General features: G+C 40.0%; 1 protein-coding gene across 8 annotated transcripts in view; it reads left to right on the top strand.

Annotated features, from left to right (window-relative positions):
- Nucleotides 1–24,998, top strand: part of GOLGA4 (golgin A4) — a 79,034-nt gene that overhangs the window by 1,547 nt on the left and 52,489 nt on the right. For 7 of the 8 annotated variants that reach the window (XM_066190592.1, XM_066190598.1, XM_066190612.1 and 4 more), the window contains exons 2-3: nucleotides 4,317–4,412; nucleotides 18,527–18,625. In XM_066190592.1, coding sequence (XP_066046689.1) covers nucleotides 4,317–4,412; nucleotides 18,527–18,625 — 195 coding nt within the window. The remainder of the gene's footprint in view (nucleotides 1–4,316; nucleotides 4,413–18,526; nucleotides 18,626–24,998) is intronic. The other variant, XM_066190606.1, reaches the window with a different exon arrangement.

Genomic DNA, 24,998 nt, shown 5'->3' with positions numbered 1-24,998 from the left:
TTTTCAATATGCAGCAGCTAAATTATGATTTCTTTCACACACTGTTATAATCCACTTAGTTCAGGATACTTTGTGCATGTGTTCAAGTGTTGGTACTTGCTGAAAATCATCCTACTGAATAAATATGGGCTTAAGTGCATATATATGCACCCAACAGTGTAATATACTTTAGTCTTTATCTAGCTCTTGAAAAATTAACATTGACAAATGTTAAAAAACCTGATAAGAGAGCTTATGATAAATTACACCTCGTCTATAGACCTAGTCTGCTGTATTTTGGACAGAGCAGATAATGTAACTCAAGGGTTGACATAAATGGAAAGGCAGAAGCCAAAAATTACAACGTATTTTTATTTTCATGTAAAATAGTTGTCTTGCAATGTTTCTTACTCTTCAGTTGCTCTCAAGTAACACTAGGGGGAAATAGCTAAATTTGATCTTAGAAGTAAAGTAGATTTGTCTTTTCTCTTCTTGCATCTCATTTGAAAACAGATTCTGTGAAGGAGGAAGAAGTGAGGTTTTGAGGTTTATAAGATATACTGTAGTCTTGCAAAAAGTGTGGGATATGCATTTTTCCTTTGCTTTTAGTAATTCTTAAAATGCATTACTTCCTGTCAAAACATTTTCAGACCAAATTTTCCTAACTTACCATTTCTTAGTTTATGAAACTTGAGTTTGCACTAGTTTTTGCTCTTTTCTTTCCTACACCCTGTTGTAGAGAGGGTTCACTCACTATGCGCTATACCATCTCTGCTCTACTCATATCCCCTACTTTGAGACCTAGAACTTCACATTTGTACTTTGGTTTGTAGTGTCCAAGACTAAATTTACTAACTTAAGACTAGTGTAAATCTGGAGGTAAAATTTCTCAAGTGTAGCACTTTTTTATAAGGACGTGTTTGTAGGCCTTCCTCTTTCATATGAATGGTTAGCTAACTGATGTTGTCTGTGAGATTGAGAATATCTGCCCCTTAGAGTCTGAGGAACACATCTCTTTCTGACTGCTGACAGAGAGGAAAAAAGAGCTATTGCAATTACAGATGTCTTGAATTGGTACTTGTCTGAGATTGTCACCTGAAAAATAGGGATGAAGAAAAAATGGAGACAGTCAGTACTTTTTTTGCCTCACTCTTTAATAGTACTGGCAGACTTGGGGCTGCGTGGTCCTGAGTCACAGGACCATCACTGCAGGAACATTGAATTTCCATTTTTGAACACTGAAATTTTAAGAGACGAGTTAGGTCAGTTGAGTGAATGTTTATAGGTTCATGGGCCTGTGGGATTCAACCCAGGGTGCTAAAGGAGCTAGCAGATGTTATGGTAGGACCCCTCTCAATCGTCCTGGGAATCTGGGGAGGTCCCTGCTCACTGGAAACTAGTGAATGTTATTCCAGGTTACAGGAAGGGCATGAGGGAGTACGTAGGAAACAACAGAGTTGTCTCAGGACCTGGAAAAATTATTGAGATCATACCAGATGCTGTTGAAAGACATTTAAAGGACAGTGTGATCATTAGACACAGTCAACGTGGGTTCACAGAGGGAGAATCCTGTTTAAAAAACCTTCTGCAGTAAGTTCATCTGCCTGATAGATGATGGGAAGGTGGTGGATGCAGTTTTTCTGGGTTTTATAAAGACTTTTGGTACTGTTCTTCCCAGAATTCTTCTAGACAAGTTTTCCAACAGTGGGAAGAGCAGGTATGCAGTGCACTGGGTGAAGAATTGGTTGAAGAGCAGGGCTCAAATTGTTGCAACAAACAGGACATCTGGCTGGTGGCCAGTGCTGCTCCTCAGGGCCCAGTTCTAGAGGCAGCTCTGTCCAGTCTCTTTATCAGTGATCTGGAGGCTGCAGTTGAATGCACAGGTAGTTAGGTGATGATACCAAACTGGGAAGTGCTGCTGACTCTTCCATGGGACAAGTGGCTTTGCCTTGCAGAGGGATTTGGATTGATCTGAGTATTGAGCAGTCACCAGTGACATAAAGCTGAGCAAGACCAACCAAATGCTGGATTCTACACCTGGGATGGAGTAATGCCAGACACAAGTCTGAACTGGAGCAGAGTTTTGGGAGTGCTGGTTGGCAGGAAGCTCAATGGGATCAGCTGTGTGTGTGCCCTGGCAGCCAAGGGGACAAATACTATCCTGGGGTGCATCAAACACAGCATCACCAGCCAGACAAGAGAGGTGATCTGAATTCAGCACTGATGCAGTCTCACCCTGAGGACTGTGAGCAGTTCTGGGCCCCATCATTTAAAAAGGATGTGAAGGTACTTGAATATGTCCTGAGAAGGGCACCAAAGCAGGGGATGGGTCTGGCAGGAATGTGCTCTGGAGAGCAGCTGAGGGTACTGGACTTGTCTGGTTTGGAGAGAAGAAGGCTGAGGGGTGACCTCACACCCTACAGTTTCCTGAGGAAGAGAAGTAGAGAGAGAGGTGCGGAGCTCTTCTCCCTGGTACACAGTGCCAGAACATGCAAGTGCTGAGCTCTTCTCCCTGATACACAGTGCCAGAACAGTAACTCAAACTGTGTCTGTCTTGGGAGGTTTGGATTTAAAATGAGGAAACACTATTTTACCCAGAGGATGGCCAAAACCCGGAATAGGCTTCCTGGAGAGGTGGTTGATGCCTGTCTGTGCTGAAGAGGCATTTGGACAGTGCCCTTAAAGCCATGACTTAACTTTGGTCAGCCCTGAGCTGGTGAGGCAGTTGGTCCCTTCCAATTTAACTATTCTATCCTGTTTAAGGTTTTTCTGTTTTTGCTTAAGATCAGTGAATATTTGTGCTGCAAAGCTTAGTGCCACTGAAATGACTGTAAATTGACAAGAAGTCTGAATGCAGCAGTGAGAGCTGTAGAACTGTTAAGGGCAGCGTGAAGAGATATGTTCATACTGCTTCTAAGCAGTGACAAAATATCCTTTAATGTTTCTGACTCTCATCAAACAGAAGGAAATTGATTTCCAAATCATCTTTTTAAAAACCCTGGCATTAGATTGACAGTAAGAATAAAAGAAGAGTAGGCTTTCAGCATGAATAGATTGGTTTTTTTACAAACCCTATGAATACTTTGGTATGATTGTTTTCAGCACTATATAAAGTTTTCATGATGAATAGCTATTTGGTACTAAGTAAGCTGTTTGACTTTTCAGTACTATTTTCAAGTTGGGACATTGGTCTACCTTGTCAGGCCTGTAACTATGACTGATTTTAGAATAATTTTGATATGGAAAAGAACAAATATAGCTACCACTCCTGTTTCCAGCGGTGTTCAGCTGATAGAAATGTCAAAAGGAGGTAGGGTCAAAACCTGTGTGTGCTTGTCTTATATCCTGGGTTAAGTATCCCATGGCCCTTCCCCCAGGTGGAGCTTTTGGCCATCTGGCCACTCTGGGCCTGGACTGGGGCTCCAAGGGTGGAGTGTGGCACATTTCCTCTGGTGTGCCAATTATTAGCAGCCGCTGCAAGACTGGGATACAGGTCCAGAGGGATGGGGTGCGTGCAGCAGGGCATCACCTCATCAAAGCTAGCCTGACCTACCTTTTACCCCCACCACATGCCTGAAATATTCTGACTCCACAATCCTTCCAGCCTCATGAAATACCTAATGAAAAATCTTGGTAATTACTTTCTTTTATATTGATCTGCTTGTTGATACTTTACTACTCATCACATTTATACTGAAATTTTATATTTGAAGTTAGAATTATGAGGCTGGCAAGGTAGCTTGTTTGGGCTGGTGTGGATTTTTAGAACCTCAGTTTGAATGAAGTTGTAAAATTTCTGTGAATAGATGTTTAGTTCTGATAGGAACAACAAGTACATATTGACATCAGAAAATATAGCAATTTCTTGTGCCTTTTTCATTGCTTATATTCAATTTTATAAATGTTATAAATTTAACATTTATAATTTTTTTGTGTAATTTTTCTGTTAATTTTCTAACTTCTTGATCAGATTCTGTTCCACTTGTAAATGCTTGACTCTGTCAAATCACTAAACTTTTGAACCTTAAGCAACGGTAATAAGTTCCTAGTATATTAGGAGGCTTCTTTTTTGAATAAGGTCTAAGAGGACCATAGTCAGAAATAATCAAAAATAACCCGTTTTGTTGCTTGTTGCTGTGGCTGATTCTTGACACATTTTACTCTGGGGACTTCGTAGTAAGGTAGAACTTGTCACAGACAGTTGTTTTCTTTAAAAAGATCTAGACTAGGCTTTCCTGAGATTATATAGTTAGTAATTCTTGAAGTAAATTATGATACAGAATAATTAGTTCTGGGATTAATAGTATTACTTGTTGATTAACACGATCTCTCTGTAGGTCCCTTCTAAGTCCCCTCCTTCAACTGGCAACAGAATCAGGACAACTTCATTTGCAGATCAGAATGATGAAGGCACTTTAACACCAGACAAAGAGGTCAGTTGAGAACTGTTTTTCTCTATTTTTCAGCTTAAAAATTCTATGTCCTTCTTTGTATTTTTTTTAATTTCTCAATCTCACAATTTTTTGTGTATTTATAAATATAAATAGTCTACTTTTTAGGTTAAATACCAAAGTGAAAACAGATCTTTAAGCTGTAGTTATTAACCCTCAGATTAGGAAATGTTTTAAGTCTTCAGGTCTCTTAACTGAGCTCAGTGAGGTAGTGGGACAGAGGATACATTCAGAGAGACTAACTTCATTTTTGTTCCACTTTTGGTTGAAAAGCTAGGTGAATCTAGGTAATTTGAGGTGGATGGTCCAAAAGGTTAATACAGAGCATTTGTGATTGTTTCTAACAATGCCATTAATAAGTATCAAACTCAAAGTTATTTTCCACTACCTCACTTCTTTTCTCCCCTGCCCCCAGACTAAAAACAAGCTCGGACCCCTGGTACCACCCCGCCCCCCCTCCCCCCCCCCCCAAATAAAAAAACCAACCCAAACCAAACTGAGTCTAAATTATCAGTCATAAAATACCATTAAAATCATTATCAGGATGATGGGTAACCTTTACTTGCATAATAAAGCAAACAAGATAATCTGCCCTTACCCTGTTTCTTTTTAAGCACCACGGCTCTGTTGAAGCGGCTTGATTTAAAAAAAGGCAACAAATACAAATAAACTAAACATTTTCCTGACTTAGTGGGCATGGACATAGGCTGGTAGCATAAAGCGGGGTACGTCTGTGATTCTGTGAACTTTTTCAGAGGAAATGTAGTGTCCTAGTCAGAAAATTCAGTTGCTTTGTTTTGCCATAAAAAAACTATGCATTTTCTTGCAGTGGAACAATCCACTTTTATTTTTAGCACCATGTTTTCTTTAGGAGATAATTAGCTATACCTGAAATTTGTAATAAATTTCATTATGAATGCTATCAGTGATAACATCTTGGCAGTTTGTTTCCTTCAATAATAGAAATAAAAGTACCTCATGATTTTGCTTTGTATTTGGTATTTTCTAATAAATGCTTATTTTCTCTACTGTGACAAAAATGTATGTATGTATGTATGTATGTATGTATGTATGTATATATGTCTAATGAATTCCCTCTCTCCTTGGAAAAAGATTTTGTGTTAACTGGTGCTCCAGAATGTTAGCAATCAGTGTCACCTAGGATAAATTACTAAGATTTTCAGTAAGGAGAGTTTTCTGTTCTTAATACAGGGTATAGAAGTAGCATATTGCCACATGAAAACTACTACTGTGGCCTAGAAGGAGTGAGTTAGTACTGAGAGTTGATTCCCCTCTTTTTTCTTTTTCTTTTTTTTTTTTTTTTTTTTTGTCGTTTAATTTATTGTATAATGTGCAAAAAACCTGATTTGGCCAAGGTTTTCTTCATGACTTCTATTGAGAACTGCATTTACTTCAGTAAGTGTGCGTTGTCCCCAGCAAACTCCATTTTCAGTAATGCTGCTCCAGACAAATGAGAGATGCAAAGGATTCCCCGTAGCGCATGGCAAATTACATTGGAAGAACATTAATCTCTAAATAGACTGGTTATACTGGAATGACCAGAGAGGCAGAAGGAAAATAGGATTAAGAGCGGAAATGGAGGTACTAAAGTACCCTCAGATTTATAGTTATCCTTGGTCTTAGGGGAGCTGCCATAACAGTTTTACTTGTGAAACACATAATTTAATTAGAAATTCAGGAAGTAGTGAAGTCCTAAGGGGATGAAGGCCTATTATTTCTTTCGTAAGGAGTGGTTTCACATCAAATGTAAAATGTTATGAAAAATTAAGTTTAAATTATTAAAACAAGAAATGTAATTTCTCCACAAATTTCTCATAAATGTCGGCAGTATGATTAAAAGCAAATCATCTTTGAAATCTGTTTGATTATATTATCATAAAATTCAGTTCAGCAGCAGTATACTATGCTTAAATAAGATGCAGATATTGCATATTGTCACTGAAAATACATACCCTGTTCATATGAACACATTATGTCTTTTGGAGGGCATTTTTTGCAGTGTTCTCATTTGATCAGGCAGTTGTTTTATGTGCAGGTGTCAATGGCATTACAGTGAATTGTTGGACAACATTTAATACACTGAAAATATTTGGTTGAAGAGTATTGTATGCTAAAACATGTTTGCAGTACATGAATTGTTGCTAACCCTTTTAGTACTGAAAGATAAGCAAAACTGGTGTTTTATCATTGTTTTATGTGTTTTGTGTCCTTTTCTGTGAGCTGTGTTTTAGTGTGTCTTTAAATAGATCAGGTTTTTGTATTTTTATTTCCGTAGTATTAACATTGCAAGTATTGCACGTGAAATCTGGTTTATTCTCAGAATATTTTTATAACGAAAGCAATTTCAGAATGATTTAAAGTTGTAAATCACATCATTTGTCTGATCAAATAATTGTAATAAAACGTACGTGCCAACATGCTTGATTTGTACTCTACAATGATAAGATTTTAAAAATATTTCAAAATTCCAAGATTCTATCAGTTTAAAATAAACCTACAACTTGTATGTTTCATTTATGGAATATCAGGTAAGTTTTTTTTCATGCCAGCTTTCCTTTTCAGCTTGTATTTTATTGGATATGTGAATCTCCAGTAGCAGTGTTATAGGAAACCTCAAAGTTTTTTTGTGTATAGGAAAAAGCAGACATCTGACTAGTTCTGTATTCTCTTATTGCAAGTAGCTCGCAAAATATGATCACATTGTGAGGTAAAATTACTTCCAAAGAACTTCATCAGACAATTTGCATATCAAATGCTTTCTGAGTTGGAATGCTGCTGTTTCAAACAGCCCTAGACTATTAAAATAGGCTTACTTAGTGAGTTCAGTCTTTTCTAACAAACTGTTACCACATTGGCTTTTGGCCAGAGTTTGAGGTGAAATACTTAAATTGTATTCACTACAGTTCCTGTAAGTTAAAAAATGTTCTTTTTGTTCTACAGTATACTTGTTTACAAGTACACAAGGCCCAACTGCAGAAGAAAACAAAGCTAGTGCTAGTTTGCTATCAGCTGACAGCTGATTGCTGTAGGTGACCTACCAGTCATGCATCCAAATGTCGCTGACATCCTAATGAGTGTTATGGAAGTGACAGCAGAGCACAACATACGTAGCTCTTAGGCCTAAGGATACTTAGCCAAAGTACTTTTCAGTCTCACTTTAGTGGCATATAATGACTGTGTTATTAAATTAGTTGAACTGTTTCTCTAGCATTGGCTATTAATAAAGCACAACAAGTAAAGCTGAAATAATATTCTTTCAGTATCTTTATTATTCCTCTGTCTTTTTTGTACTCATACATAATTTGAAGTACTTCTAAATAGGTGTTGCCATGCAAAGATGGTAGTGGTTCAGATATATCTGTCAATTTTTCCTTTCTGATATTTAGGGCTAAATTTGGAGGCTGCATAAGCTAGTTTGAATCTAAACTTGTAATTTACAACTCCTGATACATACACCAACATGCTTAGATTGCTCATCAAAATGAAAAGCAAAGCAGAAAAGATGTATTTGATTTCTGTACTACCGCTTTCTGAAAGTGCAGTTCTGTTCTCCTGGATTCTGGGGCTTTTTTAATTACCGAGAGAAACTCTTGAAATTTTAGCTCTTCAGCTTTTCCTATTCCCTTATCACAGTAGGGATGAGGCATAAAAGATCATGTTGAAAATTGCACAAAGCTTTCTATAAATAAATATTTTTTAAATAAGAAAATTACTGATTTATTCACAGCTTTTTTCCTGACTTTCACCACCTTGGACAAATAACCAAATATATGTATTTTACTCTAGGGAATGAGTTCTTTTTAAGTAAGAGTTGAAACTAAGCCTTTAGCTGATAGCTGACATCTTTTAGCTACTTGAAGCCGATGAAGAAATGGTGGCTTTTCTCTTACACTAGTTTTGTAGTCTCATCCTCTTCCCTCTGTCTTGCTCTGCTGGTACATAGTATAGCAAAACTGCTCACGTACAATTATAGATGCTTTTAAGTGTTAGCATATTACAAATACACATATGCACTTTGCTAACAAGATGTATGACTTTTCCAATTTGCTTGATAACAAGCTAATACAAAATCTACAACTACTGATTCTCTTCTTTTTCTGAAAGGGAGTAATGATTACTTTTGGCAGTCAAACATATTATATGCATGTAACATGTATAATATTCACTTACTGCCATCTCCAGAGCAATGAGACTTGGGTCAGACTCTGATCCCTGTTAAATTTTGGATTTTCTTTCACAGCATATTAGTAAAGCTCTTTGATCTAGGAATTGCATGTACTTATGCCTTTGTGCCCCACTCATCAGAATCCTTGCTAAAGAAGATTTGAGCATGGTAATTCTTCAGAGGGAGGAGGAATAATAAGAATAATAAGAACACAGTCATTTCTGCAGTTCAGAAAGTCCTTAAAGATAAGTAAGGCTGCTACACTTAGGCCAAACTTGGACGGCTACAAAAACTGTTCAGATTGTTGAAAATACAGAAGTTTTTTAAACAATAACTTTGTGTCCTTTGATAATACTGAAGGCAAGGTCATCCGGCATTTGGCTTCATCAACCATTTTACCTCATTTGCAACTTTCTATCCAAGATAGAAACATCTGTTGCTCAGTAGGATTTTACTGGAGGAAAAACAGAATAAGAGTTAAATATTGTGACAAAAGATCAGTCATGTCACAGCCAGTTGAGGAAATGTTCCTGTTTGACCCCCCCCCCAGGAGCCACTGTGGCAGTCACACTCGCACCACCGCAGGCTTTTGCTGCTGCGACTGAAGCCCCTTCACCACAAGCAGCTCCAGTGAGCTGATGGGTGCCCCACCTGACTCCATACACACTCACAGTGAGACAAGTTTCATGATACTCATGTCAAACAAGTTTCCCTTGCTGCCTTGACCCACGGTTTCCCATAGCAGAGTCCTAGACTCTGCTTCCTTTAAGAATTTTTATCATGGTGCAGCAGTGTGATGACAGATGAAGTTGGGTGTCTCCTGGTAGGGACCCTGAACAAAGGAATGCCTGGCTTCCATTCTGTGTGCTTGTTTTAATGGTGATATTTGATCAGGGTCTTCTTACTGTTTATTGGGTTCTACAGAGTCTCTGGGTAACTGGCCACCATCCAGCTTGCATGGCAAGTCTGGGCCTGGGGGTTTCAGCCATTTCCCCCCTGTCTTGGTTTGGGAAGACAGGTATCTGCCAGGTAAAAAAAAAAAAAAAAAACAAACAAAAAACAACTGCCGTTTCCTTTGGAATGGAGAGTGTAAACCCCCCCTCCACCCCCTTTTTTTTCTTTTTCAATTATAAATTACAATCAGAGGCTCTTAGGCAAAGATTTGGGGAATAGGAATAGCAGTTCTTCACTAGTATGTATTACAAAGCAAACAAACACAAAAAAAAATCCCACCAAACAACTGGAGCATTAATAACAAACGAAAACAGTACCAAGAACCTTGAGGGCTTTGTTTCACAAAACCCAGGGCAGTTTGGTTTCAGTGTCCCTGCAGGATCCTCAGAGCACCAAGCTGAAACAGTGGAAAAGTCCCGGGCTGGTAGCTGGGATGGCAGGGTGTCTTGGAAGGCAGGGGCAGGATGTCTCGGCAGCGCAGGGGGTGCAGGGTCACACTGCAGCAAGAGGAGCAGCGTCTCCTTGGTAACTTATGGGGAAAAAGTTCTTTAGAGAAAGAAGGAACAAACCTAACCCCCAACACCCCCACCCAGGGCACAACCTGCAGCTTGCAGTGCAACTGTACACTGAGCTGCCTTCACTGTTTTTTGTTCTCAACAGCCTTCAGCCCATAAATTTGGTGCTTGAGATTAAAGTTAGTATGGACTAGGGAAATGATTTACCCTGGAGTATCATAGAATTGGTAGGATTGGAAGGAACCTCTGGAAATCATGTAGTCCAACCCTGTTCCAAGGCAGGGTCACCTAAAGCAGGTTACATAGGAAGGGAATGTGTCCAGGTAGGTTTTGAATGTCTCCAGAGAGGGATACTCTATGACCTCCCTGGGAAGCCTGTTTCAATGTTCTGCTGCCCTAAGTGTAAAGAAGTTCTTCCTCATGTTGAGGTGGAACTTTCTGTGCTTTAGTTTATGGCCATTACTCCTTGTCCTGTTGCTGGGCACCACTGAAAAAGTCTGGCACCATCCTTTTTGACAACCCTCTTTGAGATATTTGTATGTATTGATTAGATCCCTTCTCTGTCTTCTCTTCTTTAGACTAAACAGGCCCAGCTCCTGCAGTCTCTCCTTGTGAGAAAAGTGTTCCAGATCCATAATTATCTTTGTGGCGGTCTGCTGGATCCTCTCCAGTAGTCCCTTATCTTTCTTGTACTGAGGAACTCATAACTCCACACAGTACTCCAGACGTTTTATTAGGGCTGAGTTGAGGGAGTCATCTCCCTCAATCTGCTGGGCACAGTCTTCCTGATGTACCCCAGGATACCACTGGCCCTCCTAGCTGCAAGGGCACTGTTGGCTTATGATCAATTTGCAGCTCCTCCAAGACTACATGGTTCTTCTCTGCAGAGCTGCTGTCTGGTGGGTCAGCCCCTTAAGCTGTACTGATACTTGGGGTTATTCTTTTCCATGTGCAGTCCCCTTGTTGAACTTCATTAGGTTTCTCTGTGCCCAGTTCTCCAGCCTATCAAGGTCCTGCTAAATGGCAGCACAGCTTTTAGGTGTATTAGCCACTCCCCCCAGAGTATGTTTGAAACAAACTGTTGGAAGATCTCAGTAGGATTTCTATGGAAAGCTTCAAGTGTGATATGATGGTATTCTTAGGATTAGAGAAAGTTAAAGAATGACCTACATCTTTGCATCTGCTCTTTACTTCATCTCAGTGTGATTCATCTCAGTTGATTCTAGCTTGTCTAGTTTTACTGATTGCAGTACTAGCCTAGTGCTGATATGCTGCTAGTGATACATTAGACAGTATAGCACCAAATGTATTTAATGCTTCTGAAGCTATTAAGATAATTCAGAGTGGGTTTTAGGACAAATCCTGAAGCACAAGAATACCATGTGGTAATACTGTTTAATGCTGGCTGACTAGCAGGTTGCTTCTTGCCCCTTTGAAGGCAAAAGTGAATATTTTTTGTGTGTTTTTGATAACTCTTTCCCTAACATCCCCGCCCCAGAGTTAACTAGACATTAGTTCTTAAAGTTATACTGGATAGATGGTTGAAAAAAAATGAAAAATGCAGATAAAAATGCATGTATATATTGGAAATCATTAAGTAGTGTAATTACAGGACTTGCTGGAGAGCTTTGCCTGTAATTTAACTAAATATTTAGTAGGTTTTGAGGTGTCAGTGTAGTGGTTTGACATTGGCCTGACACCAGGCACTTATGAAAGTCGTTCACTCACTCTCTCATTACAGTTGTGGAGAGGAGAGGGAAAGGAAATTAATGAAGGGTTCATGAGATAAGAATTGGGATAAAACACTCTAAGGGCAAAATAGGTTCAAATTTAAAAGTATAAGGTAAAATGATTATTAAGAGAGTCAGAGAAGGATAGCGAGAAGGATAACGAGAAGTAAAATAAGCCTTTAAAATACCTTTTTTCCCCCTCAGCCCCTCCCTCTTTCCTCCTGATGGTGCAGAGAGACAGGGAGTGAGTGTTCTGGTTAGTTCATCACACAAGACCTTTTTTCTGTTTGCTTAGGGAGGGAAGTGTTTGCTATGCTATGGGGTCACTCCTATGTGAGATGGTTGTCTGTGAACCCCTCCATCGTGTCTCCAGTCTTAGGAGCAGCAGTCCTGCCAAAGCTGCTGCAACATGAGTCCCTCATATGAGCAAACAATCTTTCTAAAATGGCTGTGGTGTGGTTCACTCATCCACAGGGTGCAGTCCTTTGAGGGTAGGCTGTTCTAGTTTGGAAGCAAGGGCCCTCTCTCTCCATTTGGGTCTCCCACTGGATCACAGCTTTCTCTGGCGTCCACTTGCTCTGGTGTGAGTACTTCTCTCATGGGCTGCGAGTGGATCTTTGTATTTTCCATGGACCTCATGGGCAGCAGGGGGGCAGCCTGCTTCACCATAGTCCTCCCCATGGCCTGCAGAAGAATTTCAGCTTCAGTACTTGGAGCACTTCCTCCCCTTTTTCTGCTTGGTGTCGCCATGTTGTTTTCCTTCACATGTCTTTACTTCCACTTCTCCTCTGACTAGAATAAAAATTGTTGTCCACAGGTACAATTGCCAATAAGTTCTACCAATTCAAAGATTTTTGCAGGATCCCGAGTGCTGGGTGGTTAGTCTCATCTAGGTTCCGCACTGGGGAATTACTCGGCCTGTTTTTGCCACCAGCCAGGGCCACTTGCAGAGGCAGCCACCGCGGTGCTGGCGCTATATAATGCCTCTACTTATGCAGGGTGGTGGCAGGTAGAAGCCGCTGCCACCACCCCTGGCCTTCTGCCTGCAGCGTGGTTTGCTAGTGGTGGCCAGGCAGGAAAGGCTCACTGTGGGCTGCACCAAGATGGAGGTGGCCACAGTGGCACACTGCCATGGGCTGTGCTGGGATGGCCTCCAGTGACACTGCCTTGCCACCCCTGGAGAAGTCTGCCCATACTCTCTTTTGATTTTTTTCTTAAGTATGTCATCACGGAGGCATTACCAACTTCTTTAATTGGGCTAGCAGCATGTCCATCTTCAGAGCCATCAGAGATTGGCTGTCTCAGACATGGTGGAAGCTTCTAGCAGTTTCTCACAGAAGCCACTTCTGTGCCCCTCCTGTGCTACTAAAAAACCAGGCTGTGCCAAATCAACACACAGAGTAACAAAAACGATGTAAGCAAGTATATTGTTGGTCACCTACCATTGGAGAGTGGTGCATATACTCACTAATGGGTAAATGCAGCCAGTTCTAAATGTGTTAATGAAAGACCACTCTTGGACCATGACTGAGTATATTTTGTCTTTGAAGTGTGAAACTCTTGTCTTGTCTACTTAAGAGAAAATATTTTGAAATTTGATACAGATAGAGTGCTCATTGTTCTGCCTCAGTATTGTTGTGCCTTCTTTACTTGTAAGGTTGGCTCACAGAACCACAGAAGTAGGTTAGAAAAGACCTTCGAGATCATCAGGTCCAACCTATGACCTAATACCACCTTGTCAACTAGATGTGTTGAGAGGAGAGACAGGTGTCTGCCAAGGAAAGCTGGAGCTTCCCTTGGAATGGAGAAGGTAAACCCCTCTCCCTCCAAATTATTATAGTTTTTCAATTAAGGGGGCTTTCAGGGGAAGGTATGGGAATAGAAATAACAGTTCTTTACTAGGAATATTAAAAATACAAATGTATTCGTATAAAAAAAACCCCAAGCAAACAAACAAAAAAAAATCCTAGGAACACTGACAGAGTCAGAATACGACCTGACACCCTGTCAGTCAAGGTGTTGGTAGCAGTCCAGGTAAGTCCTCCTGGAGTGACAATTGTGGTTCTGTTGGAGTGGAGATGATCCTGTAGAAGGGTCCAGTGGTGATGAGATGGGTACAGTCTTTTTCTGGAAAATCCAGTGGAAATCAGGCTGTCCTAGAGTTCTGAATCTCAGGTTTTATCCAGGTAGGAAAGCTTGGCTCCTCCCCCTGAGTAGAGCATCTCACAATAGGATGATGTAATTTTATCAGTCATGTGGTGAGTCTTAATGGCCCATTAACAGAAGATACCCCCCCCGAAGGAGGATGGGTCGTGGAACAGATAAGGAACATTGCTCCACCTGGTTTTAACAGCTGGCCCATTAACAGAAGACACCTGCCCCCTCCTGCCTGGAGTTACGAGGAATGGGTTATACAAGAGATAAAGAAAAACACCTCCCCAACCAGTTTCAACAGATGGCAAATAGAAAACAGATTTTTGGTTACATACTGCAATCCAAGACAACCTGGAACTGAGTGCCACATCTAGTTTTTTCTTAAGCACCTCCAGGGATGGTGACTCCACCACCTCCCAGGGCAACTCATTCCAATACCCAATCACTCCTTCTGTAAAAAAGTTCTTCCTAATGTCCTTCTAAACCTCCTAAACCTCCTAACCCAAAATCTTCTCTGGTGCAGCTTAAGACTCTCACTCATTTCCTGGGAGAAGAGACTGACCCCCACCTGGCTACAACTTCCTTTGAGGTAGTTGTAGAGAGTGAAAAGATCTGTGACTCTCCTTTTCTCCAGGCTAAACAACCCCAGCTCCCTCAGCTGCTTATCATGGGACTTGTTTTCCAGACCCTTCACCAGCCATGTTGCCTTTGTCTGGACATGCTCCAGCATCTCAACACCCTTTCTAAATTGACAGGCCCAGAACTGGATACAGCACTCAAGGTGTGGCCTCACCAGTGCTGAGTACAGAGAAAGAATCACTTCCCTGGTCCTGCTGGCCTCACTGTTCCTGATACCTGATACAGGCCAGGATGCCGTTGGCCTTCTTGGGCACACTGCTGGCTCATGTTCAGCTGCTGTCACCAGTACCCCCAGGTCCCTTTCTGCCTGGGCACTGTCCAGCCACACTGCCCCCAGCCTGTAGTGCTGCAGGGGGTTGTTGTGGCCAAAGTGCAGGACCTGGCACTTGTCTTGTTAAACTTCATATTGTTGGATTCAGCCCATCAGTCCAGCCTGTCCAGGTAGCTCTGCAGAGCTTTTCAACCCTCCAGCAGATTGACACTTGCACCCAACTTGGTGTGAATGCAAATTTGCTAATGGTAGACTCGATCCACCCATCCAGATCATCAATAAAGGTATTTAAGTAGGACTGGACCCATATGCAGATCCCTGGGGGACACCACTAGTGACTGGCCACCAGCTGGATGCAGCACCATTCACCACCACTCTCTGGGCCTGGCCATCCAGCCAGTTCCTAACCCAGCAGAGTGCGCCTGTCCAAGCCATGGGCTGCCAGCTGTTCCAGGATTCTGTGGGAGACAGTGTTGAAGGCTTTGCTAAGTCCGGGTAGACAACATCCACAGCCTTCCCTGCATCTACCAGGTGGGTCACCTGGTCATGAAAGGAGATCAGGTTGGTTAGGTAGGGCCTGCCCATCCTAAATCCATGCTGACTGGGTCTGGTCCCTCAGCCACCCTGTAGGTGCTGTGTGATCGTACTCAAGGTGACCTGTTCATAACCTTGCTGGGCACCAAGGTCAGACTGACAGGCCTGTAGTTTCCTGGGTCCTCCGTTTGGTCCTTCTGATGGATGGACATTGCATTGGCCAGTTTCCAGTCATCTGGGAGCTCCCCACTTAGCCAAGACTGATGATAAGTGAGGGAGAATGGCTTAGGGAGCTCTTCTTCCAACTTGCCCATCATCCTAGGATGGATCCCATCTGGTCCCACAGGCTTGTGAGCATTTTAAGTGGGTCAGCAGGTCACTAATTGCATCCTTCTGGACTGCAGGGGAACTATTCTCTGTCTACTAGTTCAGGAGGCCAGTCTTCTTGAGGACAATCTGTCTTATTGTTGAGGACTGGAAAAGAGGGCTCCTTCCCTTCTGTGCTTGCCTTTACTCAAGCATGAAAGGGCAAAGCTGAGATGATTTAGAAGTGTTCTTGTGTGATGATCAACATCAGTGAAACTAAACAGAATTTTTAATTGCATCCTACTGTTTGTGTTAACTTTTAGTAATGATGGAGACACTGGAGTTGTCACTGCAAACTCAAGCAGTACTGCATCAAATTCCTTTTTCTCAAAACCATAACTGTAATATGGATTGGCATATTTTAGGCAGTGGATAGTTTGGATCTTCTTACTGTGTTAAAACAGGGTTGTCTACCAGGTAGTTTGAGTGAATTTTTAGAATGAACTTGTGCTCTTGCTTAAGGTTCTGTCATCTTGCCTGTATGTTTTGGATTTTAAAATTAACATTTGGTGCAAGAATGAATTAGCAAATTTGTGAATTTATGTCTGAACCTCCTGAACTTTGCTGCAGTAACATGGTCATGAACTTCCAGGGATGACTTAAAATCTAACAATTCATGAATGCTGAACAAACTGACAGACCATATTTTTGCGGCAGACGAACTTCTTAGTGATCAAATGGGAATTCTTTTTAATGCAAACTTTTAGTGTACTAAATAATGCAGTTAGGATTTAGCAAAGTAATGCTATGGGGAAATGTTGCAACTTAATATTTTGTGCACTAGCAGGCTGTTACTGTGAAGAGATAATTTAAATTGTCTGTGGTTCCTGAAGTTCTTGATGGTCATGTCATTAAAAGTGATTTAATTAAGCTGAAAATAATATATGTTACATGTTTAAAATATTCATAATATTTTGATTAATAATATTTGCCTAATCCATTTATCAGTGCTTTGCAAACTGTGTTTCATCTTCTTAACTGGTCTTCTCCAAACATGCAAAGTAATTTTTATCTTAATAAATTTCATAATTTTATTTGTGAATTTTCATGGTTCTAATTCATGAGGCCATCAGGCTTGCTTCTGGTATGGTTGCTGTATGTTTGTACACTTGTGTGTACATAGTACATGCCTTTTCTTTTAGTGGCATATGCGCTTTCAAGAGGAGCAAGAACTTCTATGACCATCAACACTTGATGAAGATTTTCTGGAACCATTATTACTTGTTAGTTTTGTCAGTTTCCTTACTTTTGTCTTGTCTGAAATCTCAGAGGAGGGAAAAAACGTAGGTGGGTTTTAAACATCTGTGTGTGTGTATATATATATGTGTGTACATATACATACATGCATGTATATACATATATATATATATATACACACATATACATATACACACACATAAATATATCAGGAGCTTTTGCACAGCTTACTCTTAAGAGTTGTACTTTTAACAGGCTGAGAGAGGAGGATGACAAACTCAATGTGTGGTTGCTACCACAGTGAATGCACAGGGCAAGTGTGATGAGGCTCGGGGGGAGTGAAGAAGACTGAGAGCATGAGGAATGTGACCATCTTTTTTATTAGGAGCTCATCTTCGTAGTAACTTAAAAGTGAGAAGTTTCAGCTGAGTTTGTTGGACGTAACTTATTGGCGAATCTGAGGCTATTTATTCTACATGGCTCTCACTGAGCATTTACCACTTCTTACATTTTCTGAAAGGGTTTGGTGAAAAATTCAAAGTCATGTAGCCTTTCAGATCTTACCTGTGAAAATATTTTTCTTTCTTAATTTGAGTTCATGTGATTAATCTGCTACAGCACTGGAATCAGTGTAATCATCACAAAAAATAGTAAATTAAACTCCTATCTTATATTAGTCTTTGATTCCTAAAAGTACTTAGTAACTTGATAGAGAGGTTTGTCTCATTGTTTCAGAACAATTTTGTTCTATTTAGTGTTTTGGTTCAGTCAGCAATCAGTACAATTCTGAAATCTCAAGCTGTAAGAAAGTTGAACCTTGAGCTTAGGTATGTGAGTATAATCATGAGAGGAATAATTTTCTCTCTCAGTTACAGCATCCTAAATGCATTAGATTGCATTACATTACATGTATGTATCCAATTTGAATTCAAATTCCAGTCTCTTCGCTTCGTGTTTTCACCTCTGGTAATTTATATCTCTTCTTACATCCAGACTTGATAAAATGGTTAAATTCAACTTACGGTATTTTTCCAAAAGAGTCTGCTAGTAGTTTAAAAAATTGTAAGGAATGTTTTCAAATATAGACAGAATAAAAGCAGTGTATAGAAGCACTAGATGATAAATAGTTAAAAGCAAGCATTTTATATTACATATAACTGAAATACTGATAGAATTTTTAGAATAATGAGTTGTTCATGAATACCTGAGAGCAAATAAGGCTCAGTGGTATATGAAGACAACTCATCCACAGAAATGTAAAAAAATCACTATAGCAAAGCCTGAAACATAGTTTTTATCTTGGGCTAAACTAGGATCTTTTAAATAGCATGCTTCTTTAGTTCTAAATGATCAATACTGTATTTTGGCTGTTCTGAAATGATCTAGTGCATATTTTCTGGTTATGTCCTCCCTTTATCAATATCTGTTGTCTCATAAACTGCTGTATTGTTTTGTTGTTTTTGATAGCATGGAAAAATGGAGTAAAATTTTGCAATGCTCCTTATTTCTTGTTTTGTTTTAATTTTCCTCCTTTTTGCATTGAATAACAGCTGTTAGCCGGGATGATAGCAGAACCTGCTTTTCTCTCTGAGTATACTATCTTTGCTTTGGATCCCACCAAACAACCTAAGCCAAAGACTGATGGTGTGGTGAGTTCTCCCCACGCCTCTTAGTGATGCCTTTAGCAGGTGGAGGAGAGTAATGTACTAGAAAGCAAACTTAGTTGCTTGTGGCTTGTTCTCACCAAGACCTCTGTCTTAACTACCTTGTTGCTAACCCTGCACTAAATTTCACAGAGGTACTACCTGATAGCTCCTGGCTGGTATGCTGTATGATGTGAATTTATTGTAACATTAAAAAATTAACGTATTTTGTCTTATACACATAACAATACACAAATTTAAATAGCTGTTGCACAAGTTTGTATGTGTATTGAATAGAAATTTCCTCTTCATATTTATGTATGTCTGTATGTACTTCAAGATAAATGGATAGAATTAACATTGGGATTGGTTATGTGTAAAACTGACATGGTATTTGCCATATACAGTGAAATGTAGTGTGTCATTTACTACTAATGGTAGCGAGAAATAATTATTTCACATAGACACATAAATTAATCTACATCTAGTCGATAACCTGGCAGTTATTATTGTGAGGATGAATAGTCCTTTTTTAAAATAATTAGACTTTACTTTAAATATATGTTTCTTTGCCTGGCAGTGTTGTCTTCGCCATATATAAGTGGAGAAGCTCAGTGAGAAGAGACAAGAAGTGAAGAAAAAGAAGCTGACATAGGGAGGAAGTCAGACTTCTGCTTTCTGATATAGGCACATACAAAGCTGTATTCTTGTTATTGGCAAAGAACAGGAATGTCATTTTCACGTGCTTCAGAGGCATGGCATTCCTGAGTCCATAAGTGATTTAAAGCACAGTAATTTTTAGAACCCCAGTTCAAAGTGATACTTCATGATTATTTTGTAAGTGCTCGTTTCCCGCTCATGGTTTAAAATGACCAGTCACTGAAAGCTATAACAGGATCAAAATTTAATAAGCAAGGCAGAGCACAACACGCCATATTGTGTTGAATTTGTCTCTCTCAGGCTAAACAAGATTAGACAGAAACAGTGATTTAAATGGTGGTCCCTGGAAAGTGTATTCTGACCATATTCAGGTTCAGGAATCGTTACTTAAAGATTCACTGCAAATTTAAGTAGGCTTTTTTAGTTTTCACTACACAACAGAATTATCTCGAAAAAAAAATTTCAAATAACCTGTTTGTCTGAGTGCTCCAATATTGTCTTTATATGATCTTTTAGTATGTACTTTATTGGCATATTTACTGCCTGGCATATTTATATGCAAGACTGCATACATGCAAATAATTGTAATGTAACAGTTATTGTTAATGTGTTACCAGTGTGTATTAATAATACATTACCTGTAAAATTCATTTTGTTCTCTGAACTTTTTGAAAATTCTAGAGCAGTACTCGCAACAAGAATTGGGAGGGTGAGAAAATGATAGGAAGGTTTCTAGAGAATAGGATGAATGATTGAAGAAATATATTGAGGAAACACCCACATTATATATGTTTACAAAACCTAGGTATACTAAAAATACAGGAGAGGAAAGTTTCACCAATTAATTCTGCTAAAGCATAACAGTATTTTAACTGTATTTGTGATCTGAGAGTGAACGGCATAGAGAAGTGACTGTAACTGTGGCTTTTTTTGGCATGGGTGAAGTTAGTATAAACTCTTTACTAAGTAAACTGCAAGGGTTTAGATGCATGAAGAAACAGTTCAAAATATTCTTGGACACAGTGGGGTTTTTTTAAAAAGAAAAAAGTAAAGGAAAATAAGGGAAGAAAACATGTATTAAGCTCTCCTTCCTTTCTCCCTTCATAATTACTTGGTTTTGGAATACTTGAGAAAGTATTACTATTAAAAACAGTGCAATGTTTTTAAATACAGACATTTAAGCTTTCACTTCTCAGGCTTGCTAATCTATTTATGCCTTTGAGAAATAAGTATGATTTTGCATTTCAGAAATGGGGAAGTAAGGTGGCACAAATGTTACTGGAACACTGTAATGTGCTCCAGTTGAAACTGAGCTCTGATTTATCCATCTTCTTAGTAAAAACAACGTTTTTATTAGAGATTGTATGTATAGCTTACAATCTTTGGAAAGTGATATGGATGTTATGTTCTATGAGGTTGTGAAGGAATAACTTCCATTGGTCTCCAGAAAGCCTGATGTAACTTCTGGTGTTAAGACTTTCAAAATGGATGCTTCTGCTCTCTGAGTCTAATTTTGCTGAAAGCTCTCTTCAGGCTTATGAAAGGCTAGGGCTTTTAAGCTTTTCAAAGCCTCTTGGATCTATTGTTATATATAGCAACTTCCATTCATGCTTACCATTCACTGTGTGGATATCCAAATACAATCCTTTGCCCTAGAGCACAGTGACGTTGACTTGCAGCAGCCAGATACCTATGGTGGTCCATTTTTTATATGAAAGATTACTAGTACATCCCTTTTATTATTTATGCCAATAGAAAGTGTAACCCCAAATATAGGTTCTTCTTTTGTTCCCACAGACTGTATACGAAGATGCCTGCATAATGAGTAAGAAACACTTTTAGAAGTGACAGTGCTAGATTAGTTTTGAAATTACATTTTTAAGAATCTTTATAGGTCCTTAAATGGCAGCTTTTTAAGCATCTTCACAGAAAGGAACAGCACCCACGGGTTTTATATTCATAAGAACCTTATTAAATTTAATAAATCTGCTTTATCTTGTGTTTTAAAATAGATGTTATATTAAATTATACTTATGAATTACACGCACAAACCCTCCATAGTGTCCTTTAACACTTTTTTATGTGTATTAGAATACATGATTTTTGAAAGAAGTGTGTGTATTTAGTTTTTAAGTCACAGAATCACAGAATTAAGTAGGTTGGAAAAGACTTCTAAGGTCATCAAGTCCAGCCTATGACCTAACACCACTTCATCATCTAGACCATGGCACTAAGTGCCACATCCAGTCTTTCCTTAAGTACCTCCAGAGATGGTAACACCACCACCTCCCTGGGCAGCCCATTCCAATGCCCAATCAATCTTTTTGTGAAGTCTTGGTAAAGTGTTTGTCTTCCTCTGTTGTCAATCCTATAGTAGCACACCAGATGCTTTGTAAATTATAAAGCAGAAGCTAATTTTTTATTTGAATTATCTTATTATTAACTTTTCCTGTTAGGAGAAAAAACAAGAATGGGTAATGGAGCCAAGAATACTGTGTAGAAGTGCTTCAGTTTAAAACCCGTAAAAACTGTAAATCCACTAGGAACAAATCCACTGCCACATAATAGTGTTCTGAAGCAGAATTCAGATTTTGTTCAAGTCAGGTGAAGCACAGTTTCCAAATTGAGACTTCTTATATGGCTCGTTCTGTTTTGTCTGCATATGGGTAACTGCTCAGTTCTCTGGTTTCCTTAACTATCTGGATTTTACTTTGTTCTGTGGTGTTTCTGTCCTACCTCAAATTTGCTCCATGTCAGACCTTTTTGAAGCCATTTTACAGTGAATCATTGCTCTGCCACATAATTGTTTAGGTATGCTTATCAGCATATGCAGAGTAGAAGTTGTGAGCGTGATCATGTCGGAGGTATATATATACAAGGGTGATTATGACTGAGATTTCAGTTCTATGTACACCTTAGATTTTGCAGCTTGCATGTAACTGTCAGGGTATAGCTTGATTGAAAGTTAAGAGTTACACTGCTCTTAGGTGAATTTACTCATATTTTGTTTGATATTGCCTCAGTGTTTCACTTGTCTTGAAAAAATCCATGTCTTGGATGGTTTCAAGCATATTCTGCTAATTCACTTGGGCTGGATTTATACAGGAAAAAACTGTTGCAGTAGGACACGAAATGGAGGACACACACGTAGTCAGTTGGCAGGGCAAGAAGTGAGAGTGTTTTATTTTTTACTTGGTGTAGTGGTTTGAAAGCAAAACAAATGAGCGGCTCTAAGTCAGAGATACAATTTAATAGGGAGAAAGGAAAAAAAGTAAAATAAAATAGATGCAATAATACAAAAGACCACTGACAGAGTCAGAATACGGCTTCAGCAGAGTGATGGAAGCAGTCCAGATGAGGTAGTCGTCTTGAAGCAGTGATCCTGTAGAAAGGTCTGGTAGCTCTGGTCCTCTGGGAATCCAGCGATTAAGGGCCCCCTGTACTATCCCAAAGCCCAGATTATGTCCAGGTGAGAATGCTTCGTTTCTCCCCCTGGGCAGAGCATCTCACAATGGGATGATGAGTCATGCATGGGGTCCTTGATGGCCCATTAAACAGAGATAACTCCCAGAGGGAGTTATCTATGAGTCATGGGCAAGGCATTTGATGGGCCATTAACAGAAGATAACGGCCCAGAGGGAAGGGGTCTGGGAAAACACTGCCCCACCTGGATTCAACAGTTCATGAAGATGGTGATAGAATACTTTGTGCACATACTATACTACAACTCAGGCCACTTGGGTTTATATTGATTTTGCACAATGACCAGGGATTTGAGGATGAAGGTTGCCACCTCTCCAACCACACTGGTTAAACTAGAAGTCCATCAATTGTCCCTCCTCAAGAGAGGAATGTAAACATGACTTTGTTTTCATGAGAATCCGTGAGAAACTCATCTACAAAAATGCAAACATCAGAAGGCAGAAAAAGATCAGGGTGGCAAAAAACCACCTGGATTTGTGTAAGTTAGAATCAGGATATCTGGTTTGGAAGGGACCCACAAGATCGACCCAAGTCCAACTCCTGTCCCTGCACAGCACAGCCGAAAGAATCACACCATATTCCTGAGACTGTTGTCGCATCACTTCTTAAACTCATACAGGCTTGGTGCTGTGACCATGCAGCAGGGAGCCTGTTCCAGTGCCCAGCCACCCTGTGGGTAAAGAACCTTATTCTAATATTCAGCGTAATCTTCCCTGACAGAGCTTCATGCTGTTCCCTCAGTTCCTGTCACTGGTTACCACAGCTCCTGCCCCTCCACATCCCCTCATGAGGAAGTTGTAAACTGCTATGAGGTCTCCCCTCTGTCTCCTCCTGGATAAGCAACCTCAGCTGCTACTTGTACAGCTCCCTCCCCTCAAGGCCCTTCATCATCTTTGTAGCCCTTCTTTGGATGGTCCCCAATAGCTATGTATCTTTGTTATACTGTGGCACCCAAAACTGCACACAATACTCAAGGTGAGGTGGCCCCAGTGCAGAGCAGAGTTGGACAATCCCTGCCCTTGCCCAACTGGTGATGCTGTGCCTGATGTACCCAGGACACAGTTGGCCTTCCTGGCTGTGTGGGCACTGCTGACTCACATTCAACTTGCCATCAACCAGGACCCCCAGGTCGCTTTCTCTGGTGCTGCTCTTCAGTGTCTTGTTCCCCAGTCTGTCTGTACATCCAGAGTTGCCCCATCCCAGGTGCAGAATTTGGCAGTTGTCTTCATTGAATTTCCTATGGTTGCTGATAACTCAGCCCTTTAATATGCTGACATTCCCTCTTCCAGGGCCTCTCTGCCTTCAAAGGAGTCAACAGCTCCTCCCAACTTAGTATCATTGTCAAACTTAGTGTATCTTCAATTCCTACATTCAAGTAATTTATGAAGATTTTGAAGAGCACAGGGCCGAGAATGGAGCCCTGTGGAACCCCAGTAGTGACCGCTCACCAGTATGTTGTCACCCCATTCACTGTAACCCTTTAAGCCCGACCCATGAGCCAGCTGCTCATGCACTACATGATGTATTTATCCAGCTGTATGCTGAACATTTTGTCCAGAAGGATCCTGTGAGAGACAGTATCAAAAGCTTTACTGAAATCCAAAAAGATTACAAGTGGCTTCCCTTAGTCAGCTCAGTGGGTAACCTTGTAATAAAAGGAAATCAGATTTGGCAAGCGGGAGTGTCCCCTCGTGAACCCATTACTGGTTGTAACCAAGGATTGCTCTGTCCTGCAATTGTTTTTCAGTAACTCCTGGGAAGATCATCTCCATAATTTTACCAGTCAATGAAGTAAGACTAAAAGACCTGTAGTTTCCAGGGTCATCCTTCTTGAAAATTAGGACTGGGATAACAAATACCTAAACACAGGTCACAGGAAAAGCAGGATAGACAGGCTAGAAACAGAAATGTCTAAACTCTGTTAAAAAAACCCCAAACCAGTTAAAAAAAAACCAAAAAGCAAAACAAAACAAAACCAAACCTAAAACAACCCAAACCAAGCAAACCAACTAACTCAAGACTATTGTTTTTTGTTGTGTTGGTTTTGTTGTTTTGAGTGAGGTTTTTTTAATGTCTCTGTGTTTTACTTTCCTTTCTTTGGGAATGCAAAAGTTTTGTGTAAGATGTATTTTCTGAAAGTTTAATTTTCTTCCCATGCTTGTTGGAGTTTTAAATAGTTTCTTATCAGCACTTCTTTTCCAGGTAGTTACTGCCCCCCTGTGCATCAAAACACAGA

The sequence above is a fragment of the Chamaea fasciata genome, unplaced genomic scaffold, assembly GCF_029207755.1.
Source record: "Chamaea fasciata isolate MVZ Bird 193981 ecotype frontalis unplaced genomic scaffold, bChaFas1.0.hap1 SCAF_1, whole genome shotgun sequence".
NCBI lineage: Eukaryota > Metazoa > Chordata > Aves > Passeriformes > Sylviidae > Chamaea > Chamaea fasciata.
The sequence above is the reverse complement of the archived record's forward strand: the minus strand, read 5'-3'. Positions and strand labels throughout refer to the sequence as shown.